The sequence below is a fragment of the Cuculus canorus genome, chromosome 1 (assembly GCF_017976375.1).
Source record: "Cuculus canorus isolate bCucCan1 chromosome 1, bCucCan1.pri, whole genome shotgun sequence".
NCBI classification, from domain to species: domain Eukaryota; kingdom Metazoa; phylum Chordata; class Aves; order Cuculiformes; family Cuculidae; genus Cuculus; species Cuculus canorus.
In genome coordinates this window covers 66638737-66657120 of record NC_071401.1, presented here as the reverse complement: position 1 = coordinate 66657120, position 18384 = coordinate 66638737, and the positions used below count along the sequence as shown (strand labels likewise).

The 18384-nt window shown below is 39.0% G+C and overlaps 1 protein-coding gene across 1 annotated transcript in view; it reads left to right on the top strand.

Annotated features, from left to right (window-relative positions):
- The window catches only part of SLC9A4 (solute carrier family 9 member A4), a 31020-nt gene that overhangs the window by 6273 nt on the left and 6363 nt on the right, over positions 1-18384 (top strand). The window contains exons 3-8 of the mRNA XM_054076705.1: positions 2889-3148; positions 5925-6142; positions 10400-10602; positions 11566-11652; positions 13007-13077; positions 15358-15519. Coding sequence (XP_053932680.1) covers positions 2889-3148; positions 5925-6142; positions 10400-10602; positions 11566-11652; positions 13007-13077; positions 15358-15519 — 1001 coding nt within the window. The remainder of the gene's footprint in view (positions 1-2888; positions 3149-5924; positions 6143-10399; positions 10603-11565; positions 11653-13006; positions 13078-15357; positions 15520-18384) is intronic.

Below are 18384 nucleotides of genomic sequence, written 5' to 3'. Positions count from 1 at the left end.
CATATCCAGGCTGGTTCTCTCTCAAATTGGAGCTGAGAACCTGTGTCCATTAAGAAACTTTTTCCCCTGACTACTGAGGTTTGATTTTAGAAACACTGAGAACCCCTACACCTTATGCTGTACTCAAAATGAAGCAGCAGTTGACTTCTTTCTCTAATGGTGCCCTCTCTTCCTTGTATGTAGTAGCAGAGCAGTTAAAGGAATCTACAGCACGACAGAGACCCAAGTAATATTAATTTATTTATTTGAGAGGATTTAAATCTATGTCTCCGATGTTGCTGAAAGAGGCTTTGACCACTGGCATGTATGGGTGCTAGGAGAGAGGATGGAGATAGTCTCTGCTCCTGCTGTGGAAGCTGACCCAGATTAGGCTAAACTTAAATGCATGTGTTTCAAAAGAGTTATCAGAGTGGAAAGGAAGATTTGTCAAGTCTTCCTGTGTTGACCGTTACTGAAAATCTTTTTTCTGATGCTTATGATACGGATGGTGTGTGCAATATTTCTATCATACAGACAGCAGAAGCAGGGACCAGTCCCCCAGGAGGTCCCCTGTGGGTGACTGTGTCACCATCTCTCTTCCTCTCCCTGACTAACAGTCACCCAATGGTGCACCACTACATGGCAATGTTCACTCAAAAACCCGAAACATGATGTTCTCAGAGTTGTTAAATGAGGCCAGCTATCAGTCCATCCCTTCTTTTTTCAGTGAACAAAGGCACCCTAAGCTGATTCAGGCTTTCCTACTGTATAAAGAATTATAGTACTCCATTTACTGGCACAGACACTGCAATGTAACCTAGATGAGCAGCATTCACATGGAACCTTACTTCCATGATGCAGAGCGGGATGCTGTATGGAACAGTTTACTCCTACAAAGCATGTTACCAAAAAAATGGAAATAATGTCATATTTTCATTTTAATGCCAATTCAGTTATATCATATAGACACTTAAGGAACTAGAAAAAGATAGAAAAACTTACTAAGTCATTTGCTGAGGATAATTTGCTTTATTCATAAGCTAGCATAGATTCATGCCTTGGTATTGTTTATAAGAGTCATAAGTCTTAGGAAAAGGTTTAAATCTCCAAGAAAAGGGGAAAGGAAAGAAAACAAAGGAAAGGAAAGAAAACGAGATTTATAATTAAAAGCTATGTGGTAAATAGAGTAAGGTTTACCCACTGTAGAGATATGAACTGTCTTTTCCCTATCTGCCACTCACTGAAGAGATTGATTTCATATGTGGTCGTCAGGAAAGCAGCTCTGGGTATTTTCTCACGTGAAACTTTTTGTTGTTTTTGTCCCCCAGAAATATCAACAATGAGCCTCCTGGAGAACAGGCTGTGTGACAGCTCAAGGTCATATGTTTCCAGCAGCAATTTAAGATTAGATACTAGCTGGGGAATAATTATTATCCTAATGAGCTTGACTCTTCTACCTGCAAATATCTGCTTTAATCTTCTTAACAGCCTTTTGGAATTAACTATATGAAGAAGAAAGACCAAAGAAAATGAGATAAGGCAAATGATTTTTGTTCATTTTTCAGTTTTGAACTGATGCATTGGTGCAACAGCTTTAAAGAGACCGTTTCTTTAGGTATTCCTCAAATTCTCTTAAAAACTGAAAGGTGACTTTCATGTGTTACACACTTCCTGTACACAGTTCTGACAGGACTTAGCGTTAACTGACTGTCAGCAACCTCTAAGATGTTTTTATTACTGCACAACTCATTACTGTGAAAACTCTATTAAGTTCTAAAAGATGGATGAAAGTGGAACATATTGAAGATTTTTCATATGGATTTCTGAAGAAAATAAATTATTGATAATAGAAATATGGGAAATTTATCTGCTCTAAACTAATTGAAATTATCTTTACAGACCAAATTATATAATGTAGCAAATTCAATCTTTCTTTTAATTTGATGTTGTTTTCATTTCATTTTGTCATTTCAAACTTTGTGGTCAAAATATATGTGTGAAGGTTCTTTAGGCTATTTAGAACGCCACAGCTTTGGGTTCCCACTTTGAGACTGACACAAAGTTGCTGGGAAGGAGTGTAATGATAGCGTCAGTTTCATATTATCTCTAGCTAGGTAAATACAGACTGTATCTTCGCATGTTTTGGGTTTGATTCCAAGGACTTTAAATGGAATCAAACCCAAAATATGCGAGGATACAGAGTGTGTATTTATTTAGCTAGAGATAACATGAAACTGACACTACCACTTTCCCTTCCTTTCCCTTTCATTCCCTTCTCTCCCCTTCCTCCATTTCCCTCCCTTCCTCCCCCCTTCCCTTCTCTTCCCTTCCCTTCTTTCTTCTACTTCCTCTCCCACTCCCAGTGATGTTTCATGATTTTTATACATCAAGTACTATTGAAAAACATATAACATGCCAGAGTCCATCTTATGAAGCGTGTCTAGTCTACTGATCATATAGATGACCTAAACAAGATTTAAGTCAAGAGTGTAATTCTTAGTTGCTGCCCTGTCCCAACCTAAGTCAGAAAGAGAACGTGGAGGGTAGCACCTGGGGTTGGTAAGGTACCCAGCTGGGTTTTCAACATTCGCTACAAAGACCAATAATTAAGTTTACTTTCAGAAAACAAACACATATTAATATTTTTCTGTTGCTTCAATTGCTTTTGATCTCCCAGAGTTTTTGCTCTTATTACATAAATATCTACCCTTCCTTTTTTGCTATTTTTCAGAATACTTAACAGACCCTTAATTATGGGAGTCATTAAGAACCAGCTGAGATTTCAATTGTTACTTTGCCGAGCTGTCTAAAGCAATTTCAGTCATATATCTACCCCTGCCAAATGAAATGAGTAAGCCTGCCAGGTTCAGAAAGATGCCTGACCACTGTCTCCTTGTTTTTACATGTAGGTTTTATATAATATCTTCATCGCATTCACCCAGATGCACAGGTATGAAGAAATTGAATCCATCGATGTCTTTGCTGGCTTCGCTCGCTTCTTCGTGGTGGGGCTGGGTGGTGTGTTGTTTGGCATCGTCTTTGGATTTGTTTCAGCGCTCATGACTCGTTTCACCCACAACGTTTCTGCTATTGAACCTCTGCTCGTCTTCATGTTCAGCTACTTGTCATACTTGTCTGCTGAAACCCTTTACATCTCAGGCATTTTGGCGTGAGTATCCCTTACAGCTGTTTGGAAATCCTCTCAAAGGAAGAGGCATTGTTTTCAGTTTGTCCAAGCCTGGTTCGATAAAGACATTTTCGGTGTCTGGCCTAGAGGTCTGCAGTGAGCGGCTTCTAAGGAGTTTGCTAAGGAAAAGCAAATGCACAGTCTGTGTAGGAATAGATGTTCTGCCAAGTAATGGATATCTGCTCTGAATTTTTTTAGATTTTTTTCCCATTGGAAAAATACTGCAAGCTGTGGGTAAAATGACTAGTGGTGCCTCCATCTGGCTGCTGCCTCTGATAAGTTGAATGGGAGGATGATTTGATAACACATCCGGTACATGCATTTATAAGCTGTATTTGTCTACTATTTGTAAGCAGCATCACCATGAGATTGCAAGAGGGTTGAAAAGTGGAAAACATAAAAAAGAACATCTGAGTTCTTGGTTTTGTAGACATCTGTGACAGTCAGCTCTGATGTGGTTTAGTGGAATTACATTACGTTTGAACAGCATTACTGGAACTGAAATTGGGTAAAGCCCATAAACTGAGAACATCAAGCATATATGCACTTATAGTGCACGTATTAATGTGTACATACGTATATAAATATTGAAGATCATAATTTGATGTGATCAAGACAGCTTGTTACTCCTGAAATGCTGGGGACTGTTTTCTTAAAGTGCTGTGATGGAGTGGGTGCCAACTGCAGAGAGAAAGCTGGCAGGTCTGTCGATTGCAGTAGCTGTGGAGAGAATGAGTAAGGGAACATTGTGGGAAGGAAAGAGGATGGCAGCAGGAAAGGGGTCAGATGAGAAGGCAAGGAGTAGGGGTGAAAGTGAGAGACTTCATGCTAAGACTGCTGTAGGTGAATTTGAAATACATCACACCAAAAAAAGAAAAAAAAAAAGTAAAGAAATGGAAATCTGATGATGATAAAGGCTCCAGCTAGTGCTGCTGGCAGCTGCGGGCTCAGTGTCCAGCTGGTGGGTGGCAGCAGCCTGCGTGGCCTGTGTAAGCTCTGAGTTTGCATGCTGAAAGGTAGCAGGGGCTTGTGGGCTCTGGTGGTCCAGAAAAGAGTTCTCCTTATTGAGGTCAAACTGGTTTAAATCTAGCAAATATACGTGTGTGGTTGTTGATGTCCAGACAGGTGTATTTGCTTACCTCTACTTGTCCAACCCTGATTTGTTTAGGTTCAGAGTAGAATTGGCTTTGTAAAAACAACCTTTGCGTGATTGCTTTGGGAAACAATATCTGAATATTTAAACATATTAAATAAGTACTTATGCAGCATACATATATATTTCTGATCAATGACAAAGATGACAAATCTTGTACTATGTTTTACACATCTAACACATTTGCTCTGATTAATGTGACTGGCAACATTAGTTGAGCAGGGTTAGACATACTCCACAGTGAGCACTGATACCATGCAGATCAGTTCCTACCTGCACTATCGAAAATAATGCTTCCCTGCCAATTCATTACACTAGATTCTATAGCTTTTTTCTTTTGCTTCTTATTTTCAGTAGAGTGCTGAAATTATTAGCAATAAAAGAATGTTAATATAATTGAGATTTATTATTCTTACTGCTTCATTAAGGAAATTATTGCTTGTTTTAGGGATGGGAACTCTTCTGAATTATTGAGGAATTCATTCATTTTTCACTTGGATCATGAAAGTCTATTATGCGTGTGTCTCTGAAAGTCAACAGTATTAAACATTAATACCTAATGGCCTTGTCTTAGAGTGTCCTTGGACCTGCTAAATGTCTCAGCTCCACTGGAATACCCTTGAGATTTCTTCAGTGGAAATTCAATGAGCAGAAACTAGATGAAGGGTTATTTAATGAACAGTCAGAGTTCTCTGAATTTCCAACTTTGGAAACATATCATCACAAGAAGCCCCCAAAGATTAAAATAATATCAGGAAAAAATAGATAGATGATGGCATATATTACTAACACAGTATTCAATCTATCTATTCATCTACAACTGTGGAAAATGAAGGAGGGGAAGCTGAACCCCCCCTCAGTAAGGTTTCTTGAAGACTACTTCTCTATGTGTTTGCTACCAGCGTCTGTGCTGGGTGGCTGCTGGTGCAGGATCTAGTTTGCATCAACAGCTAAGAGGTGGAAAACTTCCCTTTGCTTCCTTAGGTACATTCCCCACACCTATGGCAAATAAAAGGAGAGAAGGAGACGTCTGTAGGATAACTCAGTTTGCTACTGCTGTACAACAATGAGCTACAGTGCAATGGAGAGTCACTGAAGCTCACTCTGACTCTGCTGATTTCACAGACGGGGGGGACGGGAAGGTGCTGGGAGCCTTGGCCCCAGCATGCAATTACCACCATGTTCTCCCACCACTTCAAAGGAGAAGATCACTAAGAGGCAGGTTATGTCCCTCTAACCAATCCACCCTTAGGCTGGTACAAAATTGATTTGCCCCTTGTTTGAGACTCAAATATTTGGTGCTTGGTGGGTGTGTGCTAGGCATTCAGGATAAAACGGACTTTGAACTAGAACAGGATACCCTCACTTCCTTGTCAGGAAGGCTGACTGGTTTGCTTCCTTTTTCCTGTACGCAAAATGGATTTATAAAACTAAATGAAGATGCCCTTCTATCAAACGAAATAGCTAATGTTATTGAAAAAATGAAACATTTCCTCATGTTAGGAAGGTCAGAGGCTGGTGAAGGAGAGTTCGAGGAATGAAGGTTGAGGTCTTTCTTAACTGAAAAGAAGTTATGGCTGATCTCTTATGTTTTGCTTTGTACAGAATGACAGCATGTGCAGTGACAATGAAAAAATATGTGGAGGAGAATGTTTCCCAGAATTCCTATACCACAATAAAATATTTCATGAAGATGCTGAGCAGCGTCAGTGAGACCCTGATTTTCATGTTCATGGGAGTGTCTACAGTGGGGAAAAACCACGAGTGGAACTGGGCCTTCATTTGCTTCACTCTTCTCTTCTGCCTCATTTGGCGGACACTGAGTAAGTCAGCTTCTGGGGGCAACCTGCTCTCCATCTCTGAGAGAAACCTTTCAGTGCAAATGTATGTTAAAAGAAAAGTCTGTGCAGACTGGTATCACTGGTTTCACAATGAATTTACTAGGGTTATGTTACTGACAAGTTAATTTCAAAAATCTACATGTGTAGAAAAAGGGGAAACCCCCCCCCAAACCTGAACGCCACTCTCTAAGCACAGACTTTATCCTTAGGTGAGAATGGAATATTTTAAGCAAAATCAAAATATAACATGATTATGCCTATATAGATGCTGATATCTTAGTTAACTATATGACCTTGGGTAAGTGGGCTTAATGATTTCACTGCACACTGTACTTAACTTAATAATTAGATAATGTATGTCAACACACTTCTGGTTCTATAACACTACAGGTCCTGGGCCAGGAGTGCCGGAGGCACTGAAAAAGAGGGAAGTTGAAAATTAGCACTGATGGATAACCAAGCGGAGACTCTGCTTCATTCCTTATACCACATCTAGGCCAATCACTATGGTACTGCTCCTCACAAGTCAACTCTGAAATTTTAAACTGCTAGAAAAGAGTGCCTATTTGAAATTACTCCATTTCTACACACAGTATCTCCCCATTCCTGCAAAGGTCTCGTATACTCCCTAATCTGCAAGACTGGAATTCTTCCAGACTGGGCAGGGGAGTGTGTAGATGATGTCACACAAGCTAAGGACCACAATTTCTTATCTTCTCCTAATATCCAATTAGTTGACAGTAATGTTAAAAAATGTAAATGAGTAAGGAAGCTGATGGTGTTCTTGAGGCAGCAGTAGCCCTGGCAGACTGCTTGTATCGGCTGCTCTTGTGCCTGTTAGACAGTTTACTGCAGACATGGACATGGACTGGATCGGCAACACATTGCCATGTTCTCCCTCATCTACTAGTACCACCCAGCCAAACACTCTAGCTGACATAAGAAAAGCAAGAATGACTTACTGGGTCATCATGACTTACTGGTGTCTTCAACAGAGCCTGCAGGGGATGCTAATTAGGCAAAGCTCGCAAGCCTAGCCACTTTTTCAGCTATGTTCACCTCCTACTTCCTCAGCATCTACAATCACTTTGTTAAGGATGTGAGCGGTTATACTCCCTGTCTGTGCTATATAAGGGTCTGATTTGGAGCTGTTGCCTATGAATTATGCCATCCTTTTTTTGAACCTGAATAATCTATTCCGCATCAGGTTAAGTCACAACTACTCAACAGAAAGCAAATGCATTTACTCCTTGAGAGGTAATGAATTATGGAACACACCCTAATCAGCCACTGCTATCTGTCACTTAAATTTAAAGTAGTCAAATATATGAGTGAATGATGCTTTTGTAATGAAAGGTGTTTTGGAAGTAGCACACATGAGAGAGCCAAAAATACATTTATGCAGGTGACCTTATTTCTGACATTTTTTAACTTATGAGTGGCCATTTTAGTAACATTTTTTTTTTTAGTTTCAGTAGGGTTTTTAGAGCAATTCATACTTTTAAAGAAAATGAAAAATCCAAATATTCTATCCAGTGGCCTTGGAGGAGATATTCTGAGCACTGAAATTCAGGTACTCACCTTGGCTAACTTGGCTAACTATGCATCCTTCAGGCATAATCAAAGAGGGTTTCTCTGGAGCATCCTATGGAGCAGAAATTTGGATTGGACACCTGCCATCACCTCCTCCCGCTTTCAGCCCTTGTCTGTATTCCCTTGACATATGGAGCACAGGCTTGAGCTCTGGGCATTGGCCCTGCATAATCTGCTACTGTATTGAGGAGGAACAAGACCTGTCAGGTGATTCATTTGGGCCAGCTGTGCCCTCAAGGGGATGGCAAAAAAAAGGATTGAGAGCAAAAGGCAAGTGCCAGTTGCTGATGATTGATTGATAAATCAACTGGAGAATCTGTCTTCTTAATGTCACAAAGAAGGAAGAAATGGCTGAAGATGTGAAGACTGAGGGTACCCTTAACTGCAGTGGCCATGATACTGTGGATGCTAAGATCCTGAGAGGAGTAAGCAAGCCAAAAAACAGCAGAATTACAACCTTGTACCCCAAAGAGCAGATTTTGTCCAACTGAATTGATTGATAATGTGGGAAGGGAATTGGCTGAACTGCTGGGCTCAAAATGCTGGTCTAGCTGGTGGCTAATGACATCCCTCAGGACTCAGTATAAGGACTAATATTATTTTAATGTTTTTGTTAATAACCTGGAGGATGGAATGGATTGCAAACTGAGTAAGTTTGTGGCTGACACCAAATTGCAGAGAGCAGTCAATATTCTGGATGGCTTCTATTCAAAGGGACCTGGACAGACTGGAGAAATGGACTGACAGAAAGCTCCAGAAGTTCAAGAAAAGCACATGCAAGGATTTACACATGGGTTGAAATAACTCCATGCACTAGTAAAGGCTTGGAATCTAGTATGCAACTCTGCAGTAAGGACCTGGCCTTGTAGACAACAGGCTGAACACAAGCCAGAATTGTCCTTGTGCCATGGGCAATATTAACAAGTGTGTAGCCAGGAGATCCAGTGAAGTGTTCCTCCCCTTCTCTTCATCATTGATGGAATTGTGTGCTGTCTGCAGAATGCTCTCTCCAGTTCTGGGTTCCCCAGTATAGGAAGAATATGGAGGTTCTGGATCAAGTGCAATAGAAGCCCTCAACCAGTTCAGAGGCTGGAGCATTGGACATGAGGAGAGTCTGAGAGTGATCTAGATCTATGCAGCCTGAGGAAGATACTGCACAGGAGATGCCTTATTGCTTTCTAGAAGTATCCTGTTAGAGAGAGAGAAGATGTAGCCAGACCATTGGTGCACATCCCAGAGGTGCACATCAATAGGACAAGAGGCAATAGACACAAAGTGGAACACAGGAAATTCTGATTAGACAGTAAGAACCCATTTCTTAACGTGAGGGTGATCCAATACTTTAACAGTGGCTCAGCTTTCAGTTCTTAAAGGTTTTAAAAACTTGACTGGAGCTTTGAGCAATTATCTCTGCTTTGAGTAAAGACTTGGACTAGATGACCTCCAAAAGCCCTTTACATCCTACAGTACTTTAAGACTAACATATGAGACCAGCTAAGTTTTGGCATCAAACATCTGAGATTAAGGTGCTATTTATTAAATCTCTTGGGTGGCTCATCCCTCAGTTAAAAACAATATCAGAGCAGGAAGAAGATATTGACTTGACCCTCAGAGCCCATACACACATCAAGACCTTTGACTTTTAAGCCTGGGAGCCCTAGAGGAAGCATTTAACTAGAGGAAAAAAAGAGGAAAAGGCAGAAAAAACCAACAGCAGTGAAGGTTCAAGTACGTGCATCTGAACAACCCTATTATACAGGGATGACACGAGTACTCAACTGTAGAGGTGATACGATTCTTGTGGGTTGACAGCAAAAAGAAGTAAATATTTTCCTCCTAATGCTAGGCCAAGCATAGCCTCTAAGTTTTTAAAGGCACACTTTCAGAGTTTATATTGCAAGATCCTTCCAATCAAGACAGAAGAAGTACCCTTCTGATACAAAAACTATTTTGCTGAGACATGTCCATCCTTCTCTCAGACACCAAGGGGAGTGCTAGAGCTTTCCAGAGGAAGGATGAAATATTTTCCACTAAATTTGTTTGCTGAAATGATTATATCATTTACTCTGAAGCTTGAATAAAGAGAGTTGGCCTGAGGGTGATACCTCACATTTGCAGTTTCAGTCTGGGTAGCTGATGTCTAGCGTAGTTATAAGTAGCCAAAAAAAGCAGTATCCAGCAACCTACATAACAGGATGCTGTTACTGGCCTTACTTCTAATAATCCACTTAGTTTACCAGTGACAGCTGTGTAAAAATAGCAACAGTAATTATCAGTATTTGTCAGCTTTTACTTCAGTAACTGAACAGTTTCCATACAAACATACGATATATGTTTCTTATTGCAGATGAAGAAGACTAGGAGTAAAGCTTCAATCCTTACACAGCTACAGAGTGTCTGATTAATTTTAACTTTCATTCAAAGCAAAATGAAATTCGAGAAATAAACAGAGAATTAGAGACACAATAAGCCAAAGTCTTTTCTAGGAGATTATTTCTCACAAAATAGATTCAGCAGTTGGTAAAAGAGAAATTACAAGGACTGAAAATCAAAAAGAAAGATCTGTCAATAGCTACCTGTGCCAAATGTTTTGCTTACAATATTTTCGTTTTCTCCTTGCTTAATAATAGTTGTGGTCTTTCCTAGGTGTATTTGCTCTCTTCTACATCAGTAACAAGTTCCGAACATATCCCTTTACCCTCAAAGACCAACTCATTATTTCCTACAGTGGCCTTCGAGGAGCCAGCAGCTTCTCTCTTGCATTCTTGCTTCCGGTGAATCTCTTCCCAAGAAAAAACTTGTTCATTACTGCTACTCTTGTAGTTATATATTTCACTGTTTTCATCCAAGTAAGTGTATTTCTTAATGGATTGCTTTTGTGTAATAGAGGTTACTGAAAGCTTCATAATGAAGATTGCATTAGATTTACTCTTAAACTAGGATAAACTATCGTGTTTTACAGCCACATTCAGCACTGCACTGTGTAATTACCTTTTCAGTGCTTTTTAGGTACTATTGAATAACTTTTTCAGAAAACCTGTATTAATAACCTATGTATTTAAATTATTCAGTGAAAAGAACACTTTCTGCTCAAAATCTTCTCTATTAATGTCACATGCACTTTCTAATGTTTGCAAAATTTCTTTATTAATATTGGAGAACAAATGAGAGTTTGAAATAATTTGTAAAAGAATACTAAGAAAAATAGAGTGAATAATTCAGATTTATAAGAATAGGCTACTTCAGACGTTTGAGTTATTCCACTTGGCTTACACTACTATAGTAGGAAGAATTGGATCTCCTGGAGGTATTGCCTCCCATGTTCTGTATTTTTGCATACAGGTATCTCAGATACTCTAGGGTGCTTATGGGACACGACACACTTGTGGTTAGGCATTTGGATTCCACCAGAATGTTGCAGAAAAAAACTATTTTTTTTTTCTATTTCCCTTTTTTAGACACTATTCTGTAGCATTACAGTAAAAAACTGGGAACAGCTGAAAATGGTTTCTAAGTGAAAAAAACCCCAAAATAATTAATTCTGATATTGTTGAAATAAGAGGTTTCTAGATCATAAGACCCTCACAAAGATAATGTTTTCTTTCAAGTGAGTGCTGTTTTGAGGAAGGCTTGCAATGAGTCAGTTACTTTACACAGTTAAAATGAGTTCATAAACAAAATCTTGCTTTAAAAAACCACTGGTACATAATTTTTAAAAAATTTTTAGTTAATTTAATACTCTTTCGTAGCTCTGCATGCAAGTAATAGATGTCTCCTATTACTTACTTTTCAACTCATTGTTCCACATGCAGGGAATCACAATTGGACCATTGGTCAGATATCTAGATGTTAAAAAGACCAACAAAAAGGAGTCCATCAATGAAGAAATTCATGTGCGAGTAAGTTGGGGTTTTTTTTATGTCAGTAGCTGATAGCCTAAAAAGAAGAGAAATGGTATTCCAAAAGAGCCAGACAGAGGGAGGCAGTGATATTTGTGGATTCAAACCCTGTATGCTTTTAACAACATTTGCAGGAAATTCTAAGCAATCTCATTTGTATTCATAGTGATTGTCATATTATAACGTACCGCACTTGTCATGGTGTTGCAAGGCCCTTACATCTTGATACTTGTGACCATGAAATATATATAGAAATATATAGAAATATATAGAATATATATAGAAATATATAGAATATATATAGAAATATAAAGACAGTGTTAACAAAATGCACTTGCCATCTTTCCCAGCCAGATTTGTCAGATACCTTTGTTGCCATGTGATGACTGGTCCTAGACACACTGGCAACTTATGAGCCTTTAATCAAGTTTTATTGAACTGAAATGAGTTGAACTATTGGTCTTCAAATTTAGTTTGAAATTATTCTTTTCCCCTTTCAAACATTTGCTTTAATTCTCAAATTACCATTGTATAAAAAATAACAGAAAGATGCTTAAACTGACAACACTATAAAAAATGTAAGTACATGCTTTCATACTTACAAGAGGAAATAGACTTTAAAGTAACAGAAACATTGTGCCTTAAAATTAAGCACTTCCAAAGGCATTCATAAGATTAAAATTAAAATTAAATTTCAACTGATTTGAATTTGAAGTGCATTTAATTCTTACTATTTCAATCTTTACACTTAACCTTGAAAGAAATTTCTAGTGTAAAAGCACTGCTTATAATAATATGTGCATTAGAACTGGCCATTTTTTCTGTCTTTTTCTATGATATCGGAAACACACAGATAAGATAACTGAAAATTCTGGTAGTTAGCAGTGATGAACTCACTACTCTCATGACAGTCTGCAAAATCCTCAGAGGACTTGTTGGTCAAGGCAAAAGTTAAGGTGTGGGCTACACAGGCAGAAGGACAACGTGGTTGACAGAACCAATAATTTAGTTTGTGGTCTCAGTAGACAAAGAAAACCAGATAATTTAGATCCTCAGTACCATCCTCCATTCAATACAGGCCTTTACTTGGGCCTATATATTAATGAGTGATGGTAAGATGATAGTAGACCGACAGGCTTGTCACCTCCATCAAAATATTGCCACTACAGTCAAGCACTGGAGCTGCCACAGTGGGGTCTTTGCCTTGATTTTTTAGAGAAATGCAGAAGCTTTCAAAATTAACTTGCAACCCCCAATTAAAAAAATCTCAAAATCCTGTCAACAATTACATATTTATGGTGACATTATTTTCTCATAATGGCCACTTAAAATTTTTCCGTGTTTGTTTCTCTAGTTGATGGATCACTTGAAGGCTGGTATTGAAGACATATGTGGACACTGGAGTCATTATCAGCTGAGAGATAAGTAAGATTCTCTTATTGCAGACTACTATAATATAAGAACCTATCTATCATGTAAAATACAATAGGTAAACAGAATAGGAAAACAATCTTGTGTCCTATAAAGCTAAAATAGCATGAAAAAAATTGGGGATGTGTGCAATACCTCTTTTTAAAATGAACTCCTGAGTAACCATTATCTCTTGGGAGTGCAGTGCTTGTATATTGCCTGTTAAATTGCTTCTGCACAAACAAGCAGAAAATAAGCCTTCTGAAAGGAAAACGTACCACGTGAATTCATGCTGCAGGCATCAGCCTGTGCACATAGCTTTGGCATAAACCTTAGATCCATGACAGTGATCCTTTAGGTCTGGATTTAGAACAGAAGCTATGTATAGCGTCAATGTCTCACTGACTTTGCTATAAGCCTCCACAGCAAATATGATCCCTCGTTGGTGAATACAGATTCAATAATAATTGGTCCTTGCAGATACTCAGTAATGTTTAAAAAAGAGTACTGAAGGGAATGCTTGAATTTAGATATCCAGTAGCATAAACAAACACTTTCATTCTGCTCTTCACTTAGACGTGCAAGGACCTGTGTTGTGTCTTCTATAAGCAGGATGAGACTGTGAAGCTTTGTGGCTCATTTGGCACTGCCCAGAAGAGATGGACTTGCCATTCTGAGCTGCCATTCACCTTACCTTTTGCCTAAGGGAGTTCTGTGGCCATGTAGGCCACTACCTCAGCATGTGAAAGGTGGTGTGGGCAGAGACTAACCTTCCTTTTCCACAAACATCGTATCATGATGCTGTGGACTAAAACTTAGGTTATGCCTAGACTTCTGTACTGGAGTCCTCTGTCTCGCCTTTCAGCATTGGACCCAAGTAATCCAGCTGGGGGTCAGCTGGGGCATGCAGCAACGCCTTCCATGACTGGATTTCTCTCTATGGAAATCATGAATTGAGTCTGGGAAGAGGCAGCTGGTTGGTACCCAGTTCTTGTCACAACAGGTAATAATGATGTATCTAGGATGTATACCTGGAGTCAGCAGCTAAAACATCCTCTTGGCTTTAGCAGTACAGAGATAGCTTTAGGATACCCATCAAGACCACACCACTGTCTGTGCAGCCGATAAGCTAAATAAATCCTTTTAGGACCAGTAATTCCATTGAAATTGCTGGATTTTCACCTGTCAGTGAGAAAATGTGATTTCCCTTTATATCTTATCTACTTCATAGCTATGAAAAGATAGTTTTGTCCAAACTAGCCAAAAATGTAGTGTTTCAGCTCAGGGGCAGATTCAAACAACACACTGTAAAGTGAAGATATTTAATGTAAGAAAATTTTATTAAACAACAAAAACATAGACTTTTCTGGGCAACTTTAAAGACATTTAGCATATTTATACCAGAATTAATTATCTAAGTGATGACACTCCAGGAGACTTTCTGTTATACAGAAAAACATAAAGACCTCTAATCCCAGTGGAAACATTTGTGTACCTCTCTGTATAAAAACTAGCCTTTGTTAACAAAAAAAAGTACAAACTCTGTAGTGCTTTTCCTAGCGTTGTGGAGCACATTACCTTGCTGTGGTAAACCATTTCTTTTGAAAGAAACTTATCAGAAGATCTGCTGCTGTTCTGCTAAACATCTGCCTGAAAGAACATACCTGTTCCAAAGCACACATTCACATTCAAATTGTGCCACACATTAGCAATATTTTACAATCTGCAGTGTGCAAGCACATGGTATTTTTGTGGTCCATTCAATTTCTCTGTTACTCAGAATGCAAAGAAATATATTTTCTCCACTCTAATTGTCAGGATTCAAAATTGCCAGCAACATAATGGGCCCAAACTACTGTAACTGCTGGACCATTTAGAGTCTTTTTGGTGTCTGGATGAATAGGCCAGGATTACTGTAAGAGCAGCTGCTGCTGTTATGCCCTACTAAAATACAAAATTTATACAAAAGCATGGAGACTAGCTGTATTATTTTCTGACAAATGCGGCGGTGTTACACGCAAACACACACCCAGCCCTCTTTTGTGCTCTGATTGCAGCTTGTTTCTTTCTTTTGTCTGGTGGGCTTTGCAATCTCTGTGGACCAGTAGACCATGCCAAATGTCCACCTAAAGGTCTCCACTCACAGGCCTTCAGGAGTCCACAGGTGCCTCCAATTTGGATTCATTTGCTACTGCTGAATTATAAACGTACACATTTATATGAAGATCAGCTTGTACCATGGAAACAAAAATAAACTTCCATTTTTTACATTTTTATTTAATTTCTCTTTTGCAGATTTAAAAAGTTTGACAATAAGTATTTGAAGAAAATCTTAATTCGAGAACACCAGCCCAAATCCAGTCTTGTGTCATTGTACAAAAAGATGGAGATAAAACTGGCCATTGAGATGGCTGAGAGTGGCATGCAAATTTCAAAATCATCCACAGCTTCTTTACAGTAAGTACTGACATCTTGACCCTCTACAGAGTAGGGATAGGAAGGAAGGGGGGAAAAATGAGGAAACACCCAGGGGATTTTATGACTTTAATAGAAATTTAGGAAAAAAAAAAGAGAATTATGAGAAGTTGTTGTTTTGTGCTGACATTTTGGTACTCATCATATTTGCACTTTGGCTCTTTGTTCACAGACTGAAAATTAAAACCAGGGGCATTTTCTCTGTTTTTCTTCAATGATGGGCAGTTCTGAACAGGAATCATGAGTCAAGTGCAGAAGCCACTCTGGCATCTTTAAATCACAGCAGTGGTTCAAGGTGGCAGTACTTATCACTTTGCTGACCTGTAGGTATTGGTTATCAATGCTAGGTGCTAAGATACCCATGGTATAGTTTAGAACACAAGTCCCAGCTTGATTACACTAACCACAAATGTTTTAGTTGACAGTAGATTTCTTTGCAATTATTTTTCTTCAGTTTGCAGTCGCTCAAACCATCTTGCTATATTTTGGTACTTCCATACCAAATTTGTCCATAACATTGAAAGCAGCACTGTAGAGAAGGACTCCGGGATACTTGGGCTGCATAACAAGAAGTATGGACAGCAGGTCAAGGGAGGTCATTCAATTGCACTCTATTGAGACCCCACCTGGAGTGCCGCTTCCAGCTCTGAAGCCCTAAGCACAGGAAGGATATGGACCTGTTGGAGTGGGTCCAGAGGAGGGCCACAAAAATGATCGGAGGGATGAAATACCTATTATGAGGAAAGACTGAGACAGTGGGCTTGTTCAGCCTGGAGAAGAGACAGCTTCAGGGAAACCTTATCGCAGCCTTTCAGTACTTAAAGGGGGCAGAAAAGATAGCGAAAACCTTTTTAGCAGAGTCTGTTGCAATAGGACAAGGGACTATGGTTTTAAACTAAAAAAGAGTAGATTCAGACTAGATATAAGGAAGAAATGTTTTACAGTGTGGGTGGTGAAACACTGGAACAGGTTTCCCAGGGATGTTGTGGATGCCTCATCAGTGGAAACTTTCAAGGCCAGGTTAGATGGGGCTCTGAGCAACCTGAATGAGTTGAAGAAGTTGCTGCTTTTGCAGAGAGTTGGACTAAATGACCCTTAAAGGTCTTCTCCAACCCAAACCATTCTGTGATTCTGTGAAATCATATAATAATATAACTTGGTATCAGACAGACCAGGGGAGAAAACTGCTGTGATCTCCAGAGCCATCACTATGGAAAGCACTCTCTAGAAGAGAAGCCTGTACAAATCTTCACTCCTGCATACTTTAACTCTTGTGCATGTATTTATGCTTACTTTGCAACCCACTATCCTAATAATCACTTGCCCCACACAAACTCTTTCCTGGGCTCCTGCTGGCCACTGTTGTTGCTACTGCCTCGAGCCTGCTGGTGCATACTTCAACCTCTCTCCTTTTTCCCCTCTGCCTCTGACAGGGCTCAGCGCATTTTCTTTTCTTGAATGTTCATCTCAACCCACACCAGAAAGTTCAAATACCAACTGGATGTTAAATAAAAATCTCTTTTGAAACTCTTTATCTTAATCAAGTCAAGATTCTTTCTTTAAACTGACGTCAACATGCAGCATAAGACCTAGCCCTTACCTTTCAAAATCATTCTTTGCTGAACTGATTGTATTAAAAAAAGATTGTGTGTCTGTCAGGCTCCTTTCTGTCTACTGTATTCCCTTAACTGTTCTGAGCCAAGAGAAAACGTGCAAGTTTTGTAGACAATCTATGGCAATCAAAACACATTTCTCTTCTTTTCTTGAGGAAAAGAGAATATAAGACAAATTGCTTTATTGTAGTTCAGAAGTTGTCTCCTGAGCTGAGAATTTTGATTGAAAATTATTCTATAATAAACAGCTGGTATGACAGACTAATTTTTGCCAGTTGTACTCCAGCTGTAATTAAATTTTACTATGCCTCAACCTCTGATTCACAGGTTCTCCTACTGAAACAAAATTTTTAAAAATCAAATGTAAATTTCAAAAAACAAAGTACAACCTGTGGCTCAGGAACATTCTGATACTTGGAGGATGTGAGAGTGTTAATAATAATTAATATTTCCCTAGCTCTGTTCTTCAATAGGTATATGTTGTTGAGCACTGGAAGAAATAGGAAAGTGAACTTGTGAGATCTTTGATCTGAGCCAATGCAGCCGTTCTCACATCTCCATTCTCCTGATCAATGAAGTGAACCTACTTAAGACTGAAAGGTTTCTAAATGGAAGCATTTGTAAATCATTTTATTGTTATGATTTAAATGGGTTATAACTTAAGTCTCTGTCCTCAACAAGGATACAAAAATCTGGCCAAAAGCAAGTGGAGATTTGAAATCAAATTCCAGCAATATTTGCAGTGACGCAGTAGTAAGAAAACTCTCCCATTAGCATTTCTGATCAGTTTAGTAGCCGTTAAGCACATGAGGCAGAAGTGCTCTGCAACAATTAAGGTAGATCTCTGTTAGTGTGAATTAGCATTATTCTCAGATACTGTATTCATGCTGGTGGGATTCCTGCAGGTGGAGTAGGTGTCCAATGTGAGTAAGTATTTCCAGTGTAGACTGGAGAAAATTGCCCATGGACTGCACAACAAAGAACTCACATTTGAATGAAAATAGAGCATTTTGTTATGATGTTTTGCAGAATGTAAGCCTTAGAAACAGGGATTTGAAAGCCCCCAAAAGCCTAGCAGGTATTATCAAAACCATGTTTGTATATTTTATTTGTGCAGGGAGGGGTGGGGGGGAAAATGCCCACTAGACAGAGATGGTTTGACTCTGAGCTTACCTAATGTTGGTGTCATATTACTACAATACTGACTTTGGTAAGAGTAAATCTTAGAATGTGT